Here is a 15,943-nt window from a genome sequence, read left to right as displayed (position 1 = left end):
AAATCTACTCTGAAGTAAAGAATAAAGAAGTACACATTGCACAATAAGAAAGATCTTAAACACAATTAACTTTGGCTAGGGGCAATTAAAGACAGTCCTCAAGTCCTTCACACATGTGATGAAACAGATTACAGCTCTCCAAAACCCAAGCAGTTTATGAGGAAGGATTTTACTATTGAAAAATTCTTTTTATGTTTTGTTTGCCACAAGTCACAAATTGCGATAAGTTTATAGTAAAAGAGGCACAAGAGATTGTGCAGTCTCACCTCCTTATTTTATAGCCTAAGGCAGTGAGGCCTGCTAAGACCAGACACCTGCTCAGGCCCATGTGGCTCATTAATAGTGAAATCAAGTCTAACAGGCAAATGTGTATGACAACCTAATTCTGTGGCGGTGAGGAGTGTGTGAGCAATACAGCGCATGTGTGGAAGAGCCAAAGGACATCTCAGGCCCTTCCCTGCCTTCCCACCTCGTTTTCAGGGAGGACTTTTCTCTCTGGATCGCACCCTGATGTCATTTTTTGCTATGCTTGTTGCCATGAAGTTGGGGGAAATTCTCCAGTCTCTGCTTCTCATCTTGCTGTCACCATGCTGGACTACAGAAGCCCGCTGTGGCCTCTGACATTTTCCCTGGGGTGTGTGGGACAGAGAACTCAGGTTCTCAGGCTTAAGCAGGGAAATGCCCTATCCTCTGAGTCACCTCCCCAGCCCAGCGATGAGTCTTTATTACTGACAAGTACTAACAAATATTTAATAATTATGTATTTTTTTAATTTATAATAACTGGAGGTTTCCATACCCCTAGTGCCACAAATTAGCCAATGTAAATGTTTCAAGATGTGCTTAAGATCTGAGGTTGAAAGTCAGGTGTGATGGTTCAAAGCATAACATCAGAAGATCTTAAAGACTGATATTATTTCAGATTTTCATTTCATTTTATTTTTGAAAATTTCATACATGTATGCAATGTATTTTAATCTTTCCACTTACACATCTCTTCCCCCTTCCCAGCCCACTAAAAACCTCCTTTTTCCCATTACATCCCCATCCTATATCCATGCCTTATTTCTTTTATTCTTTGACCCACTGAAGCCTGCTTTTGGCCTGGAAGGGTGAGTTGAAGTTCTGTTGCTGTTGTTTTTATTATTGTTTTTAATGAACAAAGAGGGTTGAAAGAAGGCAAAGACAAGACAGTGGGAAAGAATGAACTAAGAAGGACAGTATTATGAACCCAAGACATGGGTATGGGCTTCTGAAGGCCATGAGATGCACCAGAGTGGGGAGGGGAGGAGGAGAAAAGGAGTGGGAATGAGAATGAATGAATGAATGTGCATATATGTTGTGTTATATTCAAATGATGTAAGTTACAGCCAAGTTAAGCATTAAGCAACATTTAAAAATGAAGTTATGAGACGCACACACACACACACACACACACACACACACACACATGGTTTACTTATTTCTCTGTTAAACAACTTCCTTTTTATAAATAAATGAAGTGATGGCTTATGATGTTCCTTGTTCAGATGTAGGGATAAGACCAGAGTACCGATAGGGTTAAATTCAAAGTCACAAGCAATTTGGCGCTGAGCAAGCCTTGTTGATTTATTCTTTTCAGTATCCTTGTTTGAACTGTCCTGTGCTGGGGGGACATTCTTGATGTGTCAGTTGTGTTAAAGGTTTTTGATTCTTAGCCGGCTGGAAACAGGGGCTCTTTTAGCTCTCCCTGTCTTTTGAGCCTGCTTCACTACTCATTAGCCACGTGACCTACATAATGCCACTTAACTTCTCTGTGTTTTTGTATGTTAGGACTGTTCTGTGCACCGAACATGATTAAGACCGTCACCCTGTCCATAAGGTTGTTATGATGAGCAAATGAGATAATATACGAAAACGGCTTAATGTCTCAGCTAGCACTTTGTGTAGACTCAGTAAATGTTAGCTGCTGCTAAACTTTGTTAATAACCAAATTAAATTGTGTTTAATTAGGATCATTTTGAGAAACTGGCCTAGAAGAGTACCTGGTGCACTGGAAGCGCTCAATCAACAGCAGATGTTAACATTATTAACATTAACATTATAAACTACTGACTGTTACCAACAGCTAATGCTCTGGGCACATGGCTTAGTAGGGTTAACTAAGATAGTAATTAAGAAAAAAAAATCCATATCGTTCCTTATTAAACATCTAAACACATAAAGCTAATACTTCTTAGCTAGAAATATTTGCATAACCTTATTAACAATGGATATTTCTTGGCAGTTGGGGCTTTTTCAAGACTGACATATTTCATTTCCTTTCATTTCATATAAAATTCTACAGAAACACCTGGAGAGTTTCATTTTCCTTAATTTTATATAAAACACCCCAGAAACAAGTTTAAGAGATTCTTATTAAGAGGTGTAGATAGACTAGTAACCATATTCCGTAATATCACTTCACCTTACAGAAGACAAAAGTAAACAAAATTGGGTACATTTCTTCATTTTCTATAAATGGCTTGCAACCAATGCTAGTTAGAGAAAGGAATGGCTGTCAAAGAAGCAAAAGGCCATCCTCCTTCAAGCTGATTCATTGGGATACCTTGCTATCTCACTGACTTAGCAAGAAATACTTACTTGAAAAGCGAATTCTTGGGCCTTTGTGGTTTCTTCTTAGCAAAAAATGCAGCAAACTCCCGTCCAGTGCTGGCATAGCTGAGCTGAGCTGATGGCTCTGAAGCTGTCCGAGTATTCTTCATATCCAAGTACTCGGTCAACAGCATCTGCATAACCAGATAATGCTTTAATTCACACAACTGCAATGTGCAACCATGCAATTCTCACTGAAAACCTGATCTTTGGCTTTCAAAAGTGAATTAACCTGGATATATGTGTTTCTACTTGTTACCTTTTCACAGGGAGCAGAGCATGGTGGTCGTTTGAACACAAAGGCCTAAAAGAATGCTCTCATTTAATGTCATGCTATGTGCTAGATAAGTTAGCCAAGTTCTTCTTCAATCATCATTCAATCCCCATTATTCCAAAATTCAGAAGCATGGGCAGCCAAGCCCTAAATTTAATGAGGGTTTGCTGTGCTAGAGCATGGTACAACCCCCTTACACGCATGAGGAAAGGAAGCTCAGAGGTACAGGGGCTGCAAAGTGGCCCCTGGTGGGTGGCTTCATGCCCAGGCTTTGCCCCCTACTCTGCCAGCATCGTGGATAAGCACTCCAACAAACTGGCCTCAGAGGACATGGGAAGAAGACTAAAGGAAGTAAGCAGCTCCTGGCCTGCAAAAAAAAATGACAGGACCACTAGTCATTTAGATGAGAAATTTAGATGATCTGGTAACCAAGTACTGCCAACGGTACTACTTTATGAACTCGAATCACTTTAGAGCCACAAGGATTAAGCTCCTGTGCCAAAATGTCCCATGATTACCAGAATTCTGAAAAGTTCCCATGGCTGCAAAAGAAAATAAGCAACTCTAAAACGGAAATTGCTATGGTTCCTAAGAATATCTAACTTGGAACTAAAGCAATTCAACTCATGTCTATGATGACTCGCCACATTCAAAATTTTAAGAGAGGCCAAGGGGCATACACAGTAGGCAAGCAAATCTACCCATGAGTCAAGTAAAAGTTTGTCAGAGATTCAAGGTCTCATTCAAATATTCATCCAGTCAGCGAACTTCTCTGGCCTATTATAACATTGTCATAAAAAATTATGAAGAATCCTATGAACATGATGTGATAGCACCTGAGTGATGACTGGGCTGGGAAGGTGGCTCAGAGGTAAGCAAGGCTAAGCAAGCCTGACGACTTTGGACCCCCAGCACCCATGTGCATGCATACCCAGCATTCCTAGAGGCCTGCCAGCACTAGAGGAGGCAGAACTGGGACTTCCAAGGCAAGCTGGTTAGCTAGACTAGCCAACAGTGAGCTCTGGTTTCTCATGAGAGCCCCCACCTCAGGAAAAGAGGCAGAGAACCATCAGGGACACCTAAAGTCCACCTTTAGCCTCATGTGCCCACACCCACATGCACCCACTCACATGGACAAAACACTCACATGCATGCACACCATATATATGTATGCAAAAAAGTGATTATATCTCTATTATAAGCAAGCATACATTACTCAGTATGAAACAACAGAAAATTGTAAGACACCAACTCTTTTTGTAAGTCCATGAAGCCAGACAGCTTACTCCACGTTTGAGAGAAGGGGAATTAGTAGCATTCAGAACTGAGCCTAAGGACTTGTCATTGTAAAAGGCTAGGATTTCAACCTGATCTAAGTGGCTCCAAACCCTGTATTTTCACCCAGGACACTCTACTCATGGTCAGCACCCAAACTACCAACAAGAATGGCTATATTCCAGTTTCTGTACAATAAAAACTAGGCTGGGAAAGTAGGCAACATATTAACAGATTGGTTAATATTTTATTTATGTATGAGTCCACTGGAGTATTATTGAGCATGCTAATAATATAATGACAAATACCATCTCTGTTAATGTATCACTCAACTACTCAGTAGTTAGGGAGACATTGAGTTGAGTCTATACTAATAAATCAGCTGAGGGACTTGATCATGTAACAGGTCTCACACTGCTGCTAGGAAGATACTCGGCAATCCATGGTGAAAAACAGGCTAAAAACCTCAAAAAGAATTTCAAAATTTCAAAAGGATATAGCATAGAAAGATGTGTACAAATTAACCATGTCAGTCAAGTAGTTTTAACACCATTATAACATAGAGATGTCTCTACTAAAGCATCAAGATACACTAAGCCAAGTATTTCTGAAGCAAGTTCTGTTCTAGAATTCAATGGCTGGCCTCCCACAACGAAACACTGCTTGAACAGGACATAAGTAGCCACATCCGTAAAACCTTGTACTGTGAGGTCAGAGCTCTTTCCTTCTCCACAGGAGTCTCGTCTCCTGAATTACTACCTTCCAGCGCTGTCAGTCCAGTTCTTGCCACTGGCTTCTCCCTTTCTAAATACAAACACATCTTACTTCTATATTCTTTTTTCTAAATATTTTATTTAATTACTTATGGAGAGAGAGGGAGAGAGAAAGAGGCCAAAAGAGACAGAGAGAATGGGCACAGCAGGGCCTCCAGCCACTGCAAATGAACTCCAGACACACACGCTACCTTGTACATCTGGCTTACATGGGTACTGGGGAATCAAACCTGGGTCTTTAGGCATTACAGGCAAGCGCCTTAATGGCCAATCCATCTCTCCAGCCCCCTACTTCTGTATTCTTAACAAAAATGTATCTTTTGACTTTAATTGTCTTTAGGTACCAAATCTAAAAATGTGGCTTAACTGTAGGCTCAATGGCTGAGGAGTTTGTCTCATTTCATTTGTCACTTTTTTCCTGACACCATTCACAATTAGATAGAGATTATGGCTCTGAAATCAGGAAGTGTTTTATTTTGATAACCAAGCTTGTAACAGTAAATTTTTAACTATCTCAAAGAACCACAACAAAATAGCTCCTATCATAAATTGCTGGGAACTTGTTTGAATCAGGCTGTCTTCTGCTGCACAGGCATGACACAAGCATCAGGTATTGTGAACGGAATATGACTAGGGCCAGAGGGCAAAGATCAGTAGTGCATGTGCCTGGCACACATAAAACCCTGGGTTTGATAGTCAGCATCTTCTCGAAGTAAATAAAACACTAAAACAATATAATTTTGTGAGAACTGTGCATCTTGGTAGATAATCCACTGCACTGCTCAAATTATACATAAATATTTTAAGCACATACACATGAGTTCACATTTCCATTTTATCAAAGGCATCAAGCTATACAGGTTGTCTCTTGCCTGGGGAAAATCACCCAAGATCAGAACTCTGGGGCAAAGGTCATTACATGTAATATAAAATCATTCGTCCAAGAAAATCTATATAAGATAATCCCACAATCTCTGCCTCTAAATTCCTTCTTATCTCAGGCACTAATTTTGTATTTTTTAAGTACCAGCAATTGAAATTTCTTATTGATTAGAAGATCAAAAACAAAAGCCAAAGTTTATGGGTGTTTTAAGTTTACCACACATGGCTTTAAACTGTCAAACTGAAGACAAGAGACAAGAAGAAACAGTTGGAAAGCACTTTGAAATCTGTATCTCTCCGAGGAGCATCATGTCTCCCTGTGATTTTGAGGACCTGGTATGATAGATGACTTTATGGGTCAAAACAAAGATGTATAATGCTTTAAAGAATATACAGATTGAGTTAGTTAAGCAACTCTTCTGCCATGATATTTAATCACCAGCTGCTAAGGTGTTAGTCAGAAATCCCATAATGTAAATGCAATGCCAAAATTTTAAGTTTTATAGCTTCCTGTAATATTGGAAACACCACTCAGAATAAACATATCATTTACCTCTCAATCTTCTTTATTTACCATATTGTCTATGGCTGCTGCTGGTTATACATGCAGAATTTTCTAAGTAATAAGTATGGAAATCATAGGATGAGAATTAACATAGCTCCTGTTTTCTGCTTCTAGATTTATCCAAGCATCTATTCGGTTAAGCTCAGACCCACCTGAGTACTAAATGGGGTAGCTGCCTTTCAAAAACTTCCTGAAGTATAAAATCTTCTCCCCAGTTAAAACTGATCCATACGCTGGGGAAATGGCTTAGTGGTAAAGGTGTTTGCCTGCAAAGCCAAAGGTCCCAGGTTCAATTCCCCAGGACCCACGTAAGGCAGATGCATAAGATGGCACATGCATCTAGAGTTTGTTTGCAGTGGCTGGAGGCCCTGGCATGCCCGTTCTCTCTTTCTATCTATCTTCCTCCTCCTCTCTCTTTCTCAAGTAAATAAATAAATATTTTTTAAAAACTGCTCCCCAACCAAAGTGAACTATATTGACAAAATTTAGACTCCGTGGTGCCACCTCCTCAGGCACCTGAGTGAGTGCTCCACAGGGAGCAAGCCCGCCCTCTTGGCAATGCAATTCTCCTTCTCTGGGATGGTCAATGTAAGTGTTGAGAGTTAAATTCTTTGGGGTAGCCAACTTTGGCTGTATGTGTGGAAGCAGAGTCAATTATAAAAAGTCAGCTGGGTTGTCAGAAAGCCAGAAGACTCAAGTGAGAAAGATTTAAGATTGCAACCTTGCTGTGCTTCCAAATCCACGATTTCATAGTATCTCTCTTTTCCTTAATTTTTATATTTAATTTTTTAATTTAACTTTTAATCTTTAATTTTTCTTAGCTTTTCCTTGTGATGGCTTGAATAAACTGTATCCCCTCACTAAGGTATCAATGGACAGATAAGTAACATTTACATCCCATTACTCACTGAGTAATCCTGGCATCTCATGAGAGAAGTACTGGTTTGCACAAATGTTGTACAACTGTGAATCAAAGTCTGCTGTGACATATAATAAGCCATACTTCAAGTGTCCTCCTCAATGAGTCTGAGACTTAGATTGCTTCCTAAGATAGAAGCAATACTACCAAGAGAAAAAAAAAAATCACCTTTAGTTCCCAACATAAAAATTCCACATCTCAGGCTGGGAAGATGGCTCAGGAGTTAAAGGTACTTGTTTAGAAAGTGTGACAGCCAGGGCTTGATTCCCCAGGGCCGATATAATGTCAGGTGCAAAAAAGGCACAAGAACCTAGAGTCCACATGCAGTGGCAGAAGGCCCTGGAGTGCCCATAATTGTATTTTCTTTCTCCTTATCTCTCTCTTCCATTCTCTTCTCCGTGTAATAAATAAAATATTTTAAAATACTTGACTCCTCTTTCAAATGTCTTGATTATGCCTATTTGAAATACTGCATTTATCCTTTTGAAATATGCATTCCCAAGGGTGTGCTTCAGACACCGCAGCGCAGTTTTCTTAGGACAGAAAGTTGTGCCAATGGCTACAATTATCCAAAAGAAGTTGAAGGTTTGTAAAGGAACCAACCGTGCAGAAACCAGTAGTGCCAATACCTGGAAGAAGAAAGGAGTAAGTAGGAACTGGAGAGATGGCTTAGCAGTGAAGGCACTTGCCTGCGAAACCTAAGGACCCAGGTTCAATTCCTCAGTACCCACATAAGCCAGATGTACAAGGTGGCCATGCATCTGGAGTTCATCTGCAGTGCCAAGAGGCTCTGACACACCTATTCATTTTCTCTCTCTCCATCTGACTTCTCTCTCTCTTTTTCTCTCTTTCCCAAATAAAGAAATAAATAAAATATCTTTTAAAAAGAAAAAGAAATGAGTTTCTCTGGCTTCTTCCAAAGGATAACTCCCAGTTTTCAAGCAACAAGGGCAGAGCCCAAGGAAGAAATAGGATTACATAAGATACAGGAAGTCAGGAGAAAGACTACTCTCTTTCTCGTCAACACCACTATCTCGCTCTAATTATGACCTCCAGAGCAGTTTGGATCTCTCAAGGATTTCATCCTGCAGTCTTTTACCTCTATGGCCTCTTAGCCAGGCTTTTCCTTTGTAGCTGTCGACATCGAACAGCACCTTAAACAAAGAATGTACTCTCTAGTAGGCCACCCAAAGGAAAGTAAGACAAAGGGCAGCTCTTTATTGATGTTGCCCCCGACAGATGAGCTCCCTGGAGTAAAACTACAACACCCTTGGTGAAACTTAAGGCTTTCTGAGGTACATTAATTTACTCACATCACAGGAGTACGATTTATTAAATTTCTGCTCCAATGAGATAAGTGCTACCCTAATGACCTGAAAGAGTTAATGCATCTTGGAAAAGACCCAAATTGCTCTCTGGAGACAGCTTATTCAATTAAGTGGCTAAAACCCAGCATTTTCAATTAGCAGTTTAGTTACTAAAGACAGTTTCATATTGGTTATCTGTAACTTGTGAATATGGATACATATTAAAAATTGCTTATAATTCATTCAAAATGAACTCTTTAGAAATAATAAGTAAAGAACTAGATTCAATTAACATTTGTTTTGTACCTACTCAGTGCCAGGAACTGTTAAATACCTTTCGATTGTGGTTTGAGGGGAAGGCTATGAAGACTGGGAGGTAAAGGGGTTTGAAGATACAAATACAAGCCAGGCATGGTGGTGCACACCTTTAATCCCAGCACTCGGAAGGCAGGGGGTAGGAGGATCACTGTGAATTCACTGCCACCCTGAGACTACATAGTAAATTCCAGGTCAGCCTGGGCCAGAGTGAGACCCTACCTGGGAAAAACAAAAAATAAAATAAAATGAAAGATACAAATACAAAGAAGAAATCCCAATTTTGTAAGTCAAGTACACCTTGCTCTGTATATATGTCTCTACCACTAACTAGAAAGTTTATCGCACAGGACTAAAAACAGGTTTTGGTTCTAGCCCTCCCCCCACCCCCCCCCAAAAAAAAAACCACTGACCAATCTATCTAAATTCACAATGAGATTTTATAGAATTTCCAGTAACCATCCACAGGTGATTTCCATATAGCTGGAAACCTAGTTTCCCCTATATTTAACTCTTAATCTCCTGATATGACTTACTAGAATGCACTCTGTCTAAAACCCAACATTACCAAAATTTTATATGAATTAAAATACTGTATCTAAATATTTTATAACTAAAAGCCATTTTAACACCACTTATTTGTGGACTCAGGGAATGCTTAAATCTTTAAGGATTGCGTCTCCAACATTAATTAAAATTCCATATGTATAGGTATAGGACTGGCGAGGGGGAGCAGGCACATAAAATTTACACATTGACAGGTGTGTTGATGTGTAGAAAATAGGGGACAAATAATTGAAAGGAGAAAGAATCTGATTGGATGATATGCCATCTACCAAGTATAGTTTGTTTTTCTTCCACTTACTGATGGAATTGGTTTCTTTGAAGAATACATGTAATGTGCTCATAAGGTCTGAAATTAGTATCCACTATTTCTACTGCAGTATTATGTGTTAATTCAAACTATAAGTCTAAGCCATTTCATTACATTTGAATTTAACTATAATTTAAAAGGTTAATCAAATGAACTGCACTAATAGTTGAAATAAGTTTTTACTACATAAACTAACTCTAGGGTCCAAAAATGAAGAATTAATAGTTCTAACATAAATTTTAATTCTTTTAGTTTGGTTTTCTCACTTTATTTATTTTAAATACTTCATTTAAAAAAATCTGACCTCTTCAAAGCAATTTATGCTTATAAAATTTCACACTGCAGAAATATGTGAGATTCAAGTATTCTTTAATACATAGTTACAAGTGACACTGTTAAGTTTGCCTCATCCTCTTTTTTGTCTGAAAACTAATAAGCAATGCCTCACGTACATAAAATACCTTATAAGCACATTACATGTTTTCTTCAAAGAACCCAAGTCCATCAGTAAGTGGAAGAAAAACAAACAATATTTGGTAGATGGCATATGATCCAATCAAATTCTTTCTCCTTTTAGTTATTTGCCCCCCATTTTCTACACATCAACACATGTGTCAATGTATAAATTTCATGTGCCTGTTCCCCCTCCCCAGTTGTATACCTATAACCCAAGGGCAATGATGAGTAGATGAAACGCTTAGGGGACTGAAAATTGGTCATCTGCCCAAATCATTTCCTTCATTATAACATTATGTTTTAATTTAAATTTTCAAAAAAGAAAAAGCAATCCAATCTGGTGAGAGACGGAATAAACTCAATAAAGTAGGATGACTGAGCAACCCCTCATGATGTGAGACAGGAATATGGAGAAACATGAACTACATGGGGGAGGGGAACTGTGCCTAGCTTCTGTGGTTCTGGAAACTGCTATACCTCCACCTAATTATCCTTAACACCATTCTCCCACCCACTAACAAGCTCATACCATACAGCAAGTCAGAGAGAAGAAGAGACAGCATACTATTTAAATACCAGCCATGTTAACGCAGAAGCAATAGAGTACAATTCGTGTACCTCATGTTCTCTGCTAATTGCTTAAGACATCCTGCTATACAGGAGACAGAAACAGTAGCCAGACCCTAGTCTTCTAGAAATGCCAGCTCTTAATAACAAACCCCCAAAAGGTCTTAATTGCATTTACCAGGAGCTCATGAACTTTAAAAGTTGTTAATCAGATTTCCATGTAAATGAAATGAAGATTAAAGGTTAAGTACAGGTTTCTGAAATTTCAGAAGTTGAGAATATATTGCCCTTCATAGGGAGAAAAAAAGGGGAAAAAAAAAAACTATCAGCCTTGACAGGAACTAAACATCTTAATTAAACATGCAGAAGTGCCATCTTTTTTTATGTGAAGTTCCATTTCCAAATGTCAAAGTTAATCATGCACTTGACTCAAATGTGCAACAGTCTCCCTGCCAGAGATGCAATGCCTTAGCACTCTGAGAAGACATCTCCATGGTCTCCTGGCATCCTCTCCCACCTGATCCCACCAACGCTACAGGAAGATCGGGGAGTCACAGAGGAATGCCTCCTGCAGAAAGACCTTAATTGCTCTCCATCTGAAGAGTAATCTAAAGCCACACACTTTCAATCAGTTCTGCTTCATATTTATGTGGCTCTGGAGAAACATGAGGTGCTTCCTCCATAAATATGCTGCACCTGTGTCCCTGGAGTGACATGTTGACAAATGAACATGACATCTCCTCAAACTCCAATAAGAATTTATGGTTCCTCAAAAGAATATATTTGATCAATTACAGTGTCATCGCAGTTGAAAGCAAAACCATGTCTTTGGAGTGCACTTCACAAAATCTGTGAAGGTTTGTGTTGTGCAATAGGATAAATGGCAATGCGAAGCCCCAGGGTTGGGTCCTCTTTCCAGCTAGGATCCTCCACTGCCAGCTCTCCAGCTGAAGAGGAGGTAGGTACAACAACTGCTGAGTGCTATATTGAATGACGTGAATAGCAATGGAGTGCTCTAGACAAAATAACTACAGAACTCAAAATGAGAAAATATTTGTATTATACTATCTAGCCAGTAAAAGTAAATAATTATTCTTTAATGCAGGTAAATATTTATGAAAAAATCCCACAGAAACCCTACTTAGCCTCTAGTTATACTTCAAATTTTTCTTTCTAAAAGTGTAAGAAAAAGTCAGTGTTTGCTCAATACAAACTACCTACAGCACTTTTTGTTTTATTTAACATTTTTAGGTGTGAATTTATAGCATTACTAATGGAGCCACAGCTATTCCTGCTATAGAATTTCTTCTGGTAATCTGCTATTGTGGCTGAATTTGCCCACAGAATCAAACCAAAGTATTTGAAATTTTAAAAACTATTTTAGTTATTTATCTGCAAGCAGAGGGGGGTGGGGATGGGCTTGTAGGGATCTCTTGCTATTGGCAAACAAACTCCAGATGCACATGCCACTTTGTGCATCTGGCTTCATATGGATACTGGGGAATTGAATCAAGGCTGTCAGATTTTGCAAGCAAGCATCTTTAACCACTGAGCAGTCTCTCCAACACTTGAGTTATAAAGAAATCCCTAGATGAAAAAGGAAGATATAAGCTGGGCGTAGTGGCACACGCTTTTAATCCCAGCACTCTGGAGGCAGAGGTAGGAGGATTGCCGTGAGTTCGAGGCCACCCTGAGACTACATGGTTAATTCCAGGTCAGCCTAGACCAGAGTGAGACCCTACCTCAAAAATCCAAAAAAAAAAAAAAAAAAAAGGAAAGACAAGGACATACACTGGAGGAAGGGAGAAGTGACAGGGAAGGGAAGAATTCTCAAATGATTATTTTGGAAAATGCCTCAGCTAAATTATAACTCATATTAGCAGAGTTGTTGGGTGCCTATAAGAACAATGAGATGTGCCAATTTTAAGGGAAGAATTCCCTCTTTTAGAAAACAGTGCTTAGGAGTTTTATATTGTGTGATTCAATCCAACAATTATCAACAAAACTTTGATAAGCAACTGACTGATAGAATGATCTCACTCAGTATGAGGTTGTTAAGCAGTAGGAAAATGGGTGTTCTGAGATTCCACACTAGTTGGAGACCTTTTTGAAAACAAGAACAAATAGAAAAGCCACTGATCCACTAGGACGGATAGGGAGGGAGAGGAGGGCATCAAAGGGGTGAGAAACACAAATCTAGACCCAAATGGCAATGGTACCATAAAATTCTACTTTCTAAAAGGCAGACCAAATGGCAGAACCTTCACCAGGCCCTTACAGGGAACACCTGAACCACAAGACACTGGAGAGGGTAGGGTCTAGGATAACCTTAATCTCCTACATCTTCCCTCCCTCCCTCCCTCTCTCCCTCTCCCTCTCTCTCTCTCTTCTCTCTAACTCTTGTATATTAGTTATCTTTTTCCTCATTTTTTTAGTAGGCACTGACCTATAACTCCCAGTACCAGCATGGGGCTATCATCCACAATGAGCTTTTGATCAGACAGACCTAAAAGGTTTCCTAAAAGAATGACAGACTTCTGTCAGAGTACTTGATGACCCACCAAAGGTTAGTGGTAGGACCCTACTGCTGAAGACACCATATGCAGTTAACACGTAAAATGGAACGGCATGGCTGGAAGCTAGAAGAGAGTCGGTCCCCAGACAGTCAGCGCGTCTAGTGCCAGAAGGTACTACATGGGTGACTGGGGGAAAATGACCAATATCTGTCCAAGCAACTCATGGTCTAACCTACTTAGCAGCAAATAAGCTGTTGTGATGCCCACACAAGTGCAATAGTGGCACACAGCCATGGTGGGGAACCAACTGCTCTTGATTTGGCTAACTGATCCCCTCAGTAGTACGGGACCCATAGCTGGAGCTGGGAAACAAGTCAGAACCATATCCAAACATTAGTCCACTCTGTAATATCAAGCTACCATCAGTCATGAACTACAAGAGGGCCTACACCTATTAAATTCTCTATTAAAAAAAAAGTAAGGGTTATCTCATTTGTCCTGGTGCTAACTTACTCTCCATTGCAGAATCTGCTTCTCTTTTTCAGACAGATATAGACCCTAAGGCGCCATCCCATCATACCTCAAAAGGGCCCCAGCTGAAACTAAGAAAAATTGGCGAAACAAGCAAAGGTGCTATTTTCCTGATGAACTGGATACCAGCACAAGGGGGAAGGAGATCAACACAGAGAAAAGTCAACTCCTAACCAAATCAGAGAGCCAGAGCCTCAGAGGCCCCCAACACCTCATCACTGAAGCAGACCACAAATGAACCCAACATGGCTCAGGGAAGTTTTGCGGAAGAGAGGGTGGAAATAATGTCAGAGCCACATGTTGGGTCATGATATGAAGAGACATTTATCTTACCCATAACTGTGGGCTAACTCCACAATGCACGACCCATATACCTCAACAGGAGGGTCCAATGGGGAGGGGGTAGGTCATGGATGAGCCTAATAATGGTACCAAACTGACTGTATTTGCTGAATACAAAACTAATAAAATTAAAAAAAATAATAATAATAATAATAAAAAATAACATTTTGCTTTGGTGAAAATTTAGTGAAATTAAACTATTTATAATGTAATAAATGTTTTTTATTAAAAAAAAGGAAAGCCACTGATCCAGAGGTTTCTTTTAATTTGTTTATATATTTACTTGTATGTGTGTGAAAGACAGAGAGAGTGAGTCTGTATAGATGTTCCAGGACCTCTTGCTTCAACAAATGAACTCCACCACTGTGTGTATGCCTCTGGCTTTATTTACATGGATACTGGGGTATTGAACCTAGGGTCACCAGGCTCTGCAAGCAAGTTCCTTTAACTGCTGAGCCATGTCCCCAGCTATTATTAGGAGTTTGATATTAGTCTGAGGGACAGACTTCTCAGTAAAAGTGCTACATTCTCTTTTGTATATCCCAAACAAGGTAACATAGGAGTGTTAGTTCAATACTAAATGAAAAAAAATGTGTTTTGGCAGATTAATTCATAAGCCATGTTTACCAAACATGATAATCAGCATAAAGCTTCAACTGAAAAAAAAACCCACAAAACTTCTAGGAATTGGTCACTAAAAACCACCTTTAACCAACCATTTCCATAATATGTACCATAGTCCTCTAACCAGATGGACTTTCCAGTATCTTATATAATCACTAAGTTCATTCTACAGATACCTACTAATTTGAAAAAAAAAAAAAAAGTCATTCTCCTCTAACCCAACTTAGTCTCCTTTCACAGCCCAACACAAGTATCAACCTTTCACTAGTTACTTCTGTTCATTATTTCTGTTCATTCAGCAAAACTGTATTAAATGCAAGGTACCATTTTAGTTACCAAACACCCACCCAAACAAGGAACTCTCAGTGCTCTGCAGGGCGCTTCTGTTTCTTGAAACTGTAAGTTTCCATTTCTCTGTTGACTTATACAAATAACTGTGCAGCAAAACACAAACCCAAACATCTAACAAGCATCATAGCAAAAGGTACACACTCTGAAGTACCATACCACTAGCAGAGTCCAGCCAGTTGTGTGACTCTAATCTCTCTGTTCTCTGTATTCTGTGGCCTTTTCCTGTAATTCTCTTGATTAGTTTAAACAGCATCCTTAAGTGCTTTCTATAAAGTAGGCACTAATTTAAGCAGTTTCACTGCTCGCTTAAATGCTGCATATAGTTGACGGCTCCCCAAACCGTTGATCAAATGTTCCCTCCTGGATTCTAGGACATCTGATTCCTTACTGGCAGCAAGTGCAGCTCAGCTGTAAGCTCTGTGAACAAGATGGTCCTCACCTTTCAGAGCAGCTGGTGGAACCCCATTCATGAAATCTCCCATTTTCTCACACACCCAACACTGTACAGAATCTGATTTACTATTACTACCCAATCTAACAGTGCAGCTGGTAGGTCCTCCCTTCCTAAGCCTAGCTGAGTATACAATTGTTTGACTGTAAAGTATAGTGGTATACTTCATAAGGCAAGAGTTGTGAGGTCTATGAGTCCTGACAGTAACACCTTTCACACTGTGATGACACAATTATTGGTACAATTCTTGGTTTAAGGGGGAGGGTGGGAAATGGAGAGGAGCTATGG

The 15,943-nt window shown here is 39.5% G+C and overlaps 1 protein-coding gene across 1 annotated transcript in view; it reads right to left on the bottom strand.

Annotated features, from left to right (window-relative positions):
• Exoc4 (exocyst complex component 4) overlaps positions 1–15,943 on the bottom strand; it is a 771,875-nt gene that overhangs the window by 566,148 nt on the left and 189,784 nt on the right. Inside the window, exon 8 of the mRNA XM_004661198.2 lies at positions 2,622–2,767. Coding sequence (XP_004661255.2) covers positions 2,622–2,767 — 146 coding nt within the window. The remainder of the gene's footprint in view (positions 1–2,621; positions 2,768–15,943) is intronic.

Source organism: Jaculus jaculus, chromosome 10 (assembly GCF_020740685.1).
Source record: "Jaculus jaculus isolate mJacJac1 chromosome 10, mJacJac1.mat.Y.cur, whole genome shotgun sequence".
Taxonomy (NCBI): domain Eukaryota; kingdom Metazoa; phylum Chordata; class Mammalia; order Rodentia; family Dipodidae; genus Jaculus; species Jaculus jaculus.
The sequence above is the reverse complement of the archived record's forward strand: the minus strand, read 5'-3'. Positions and strand labels throughout refer to the sequence as shown.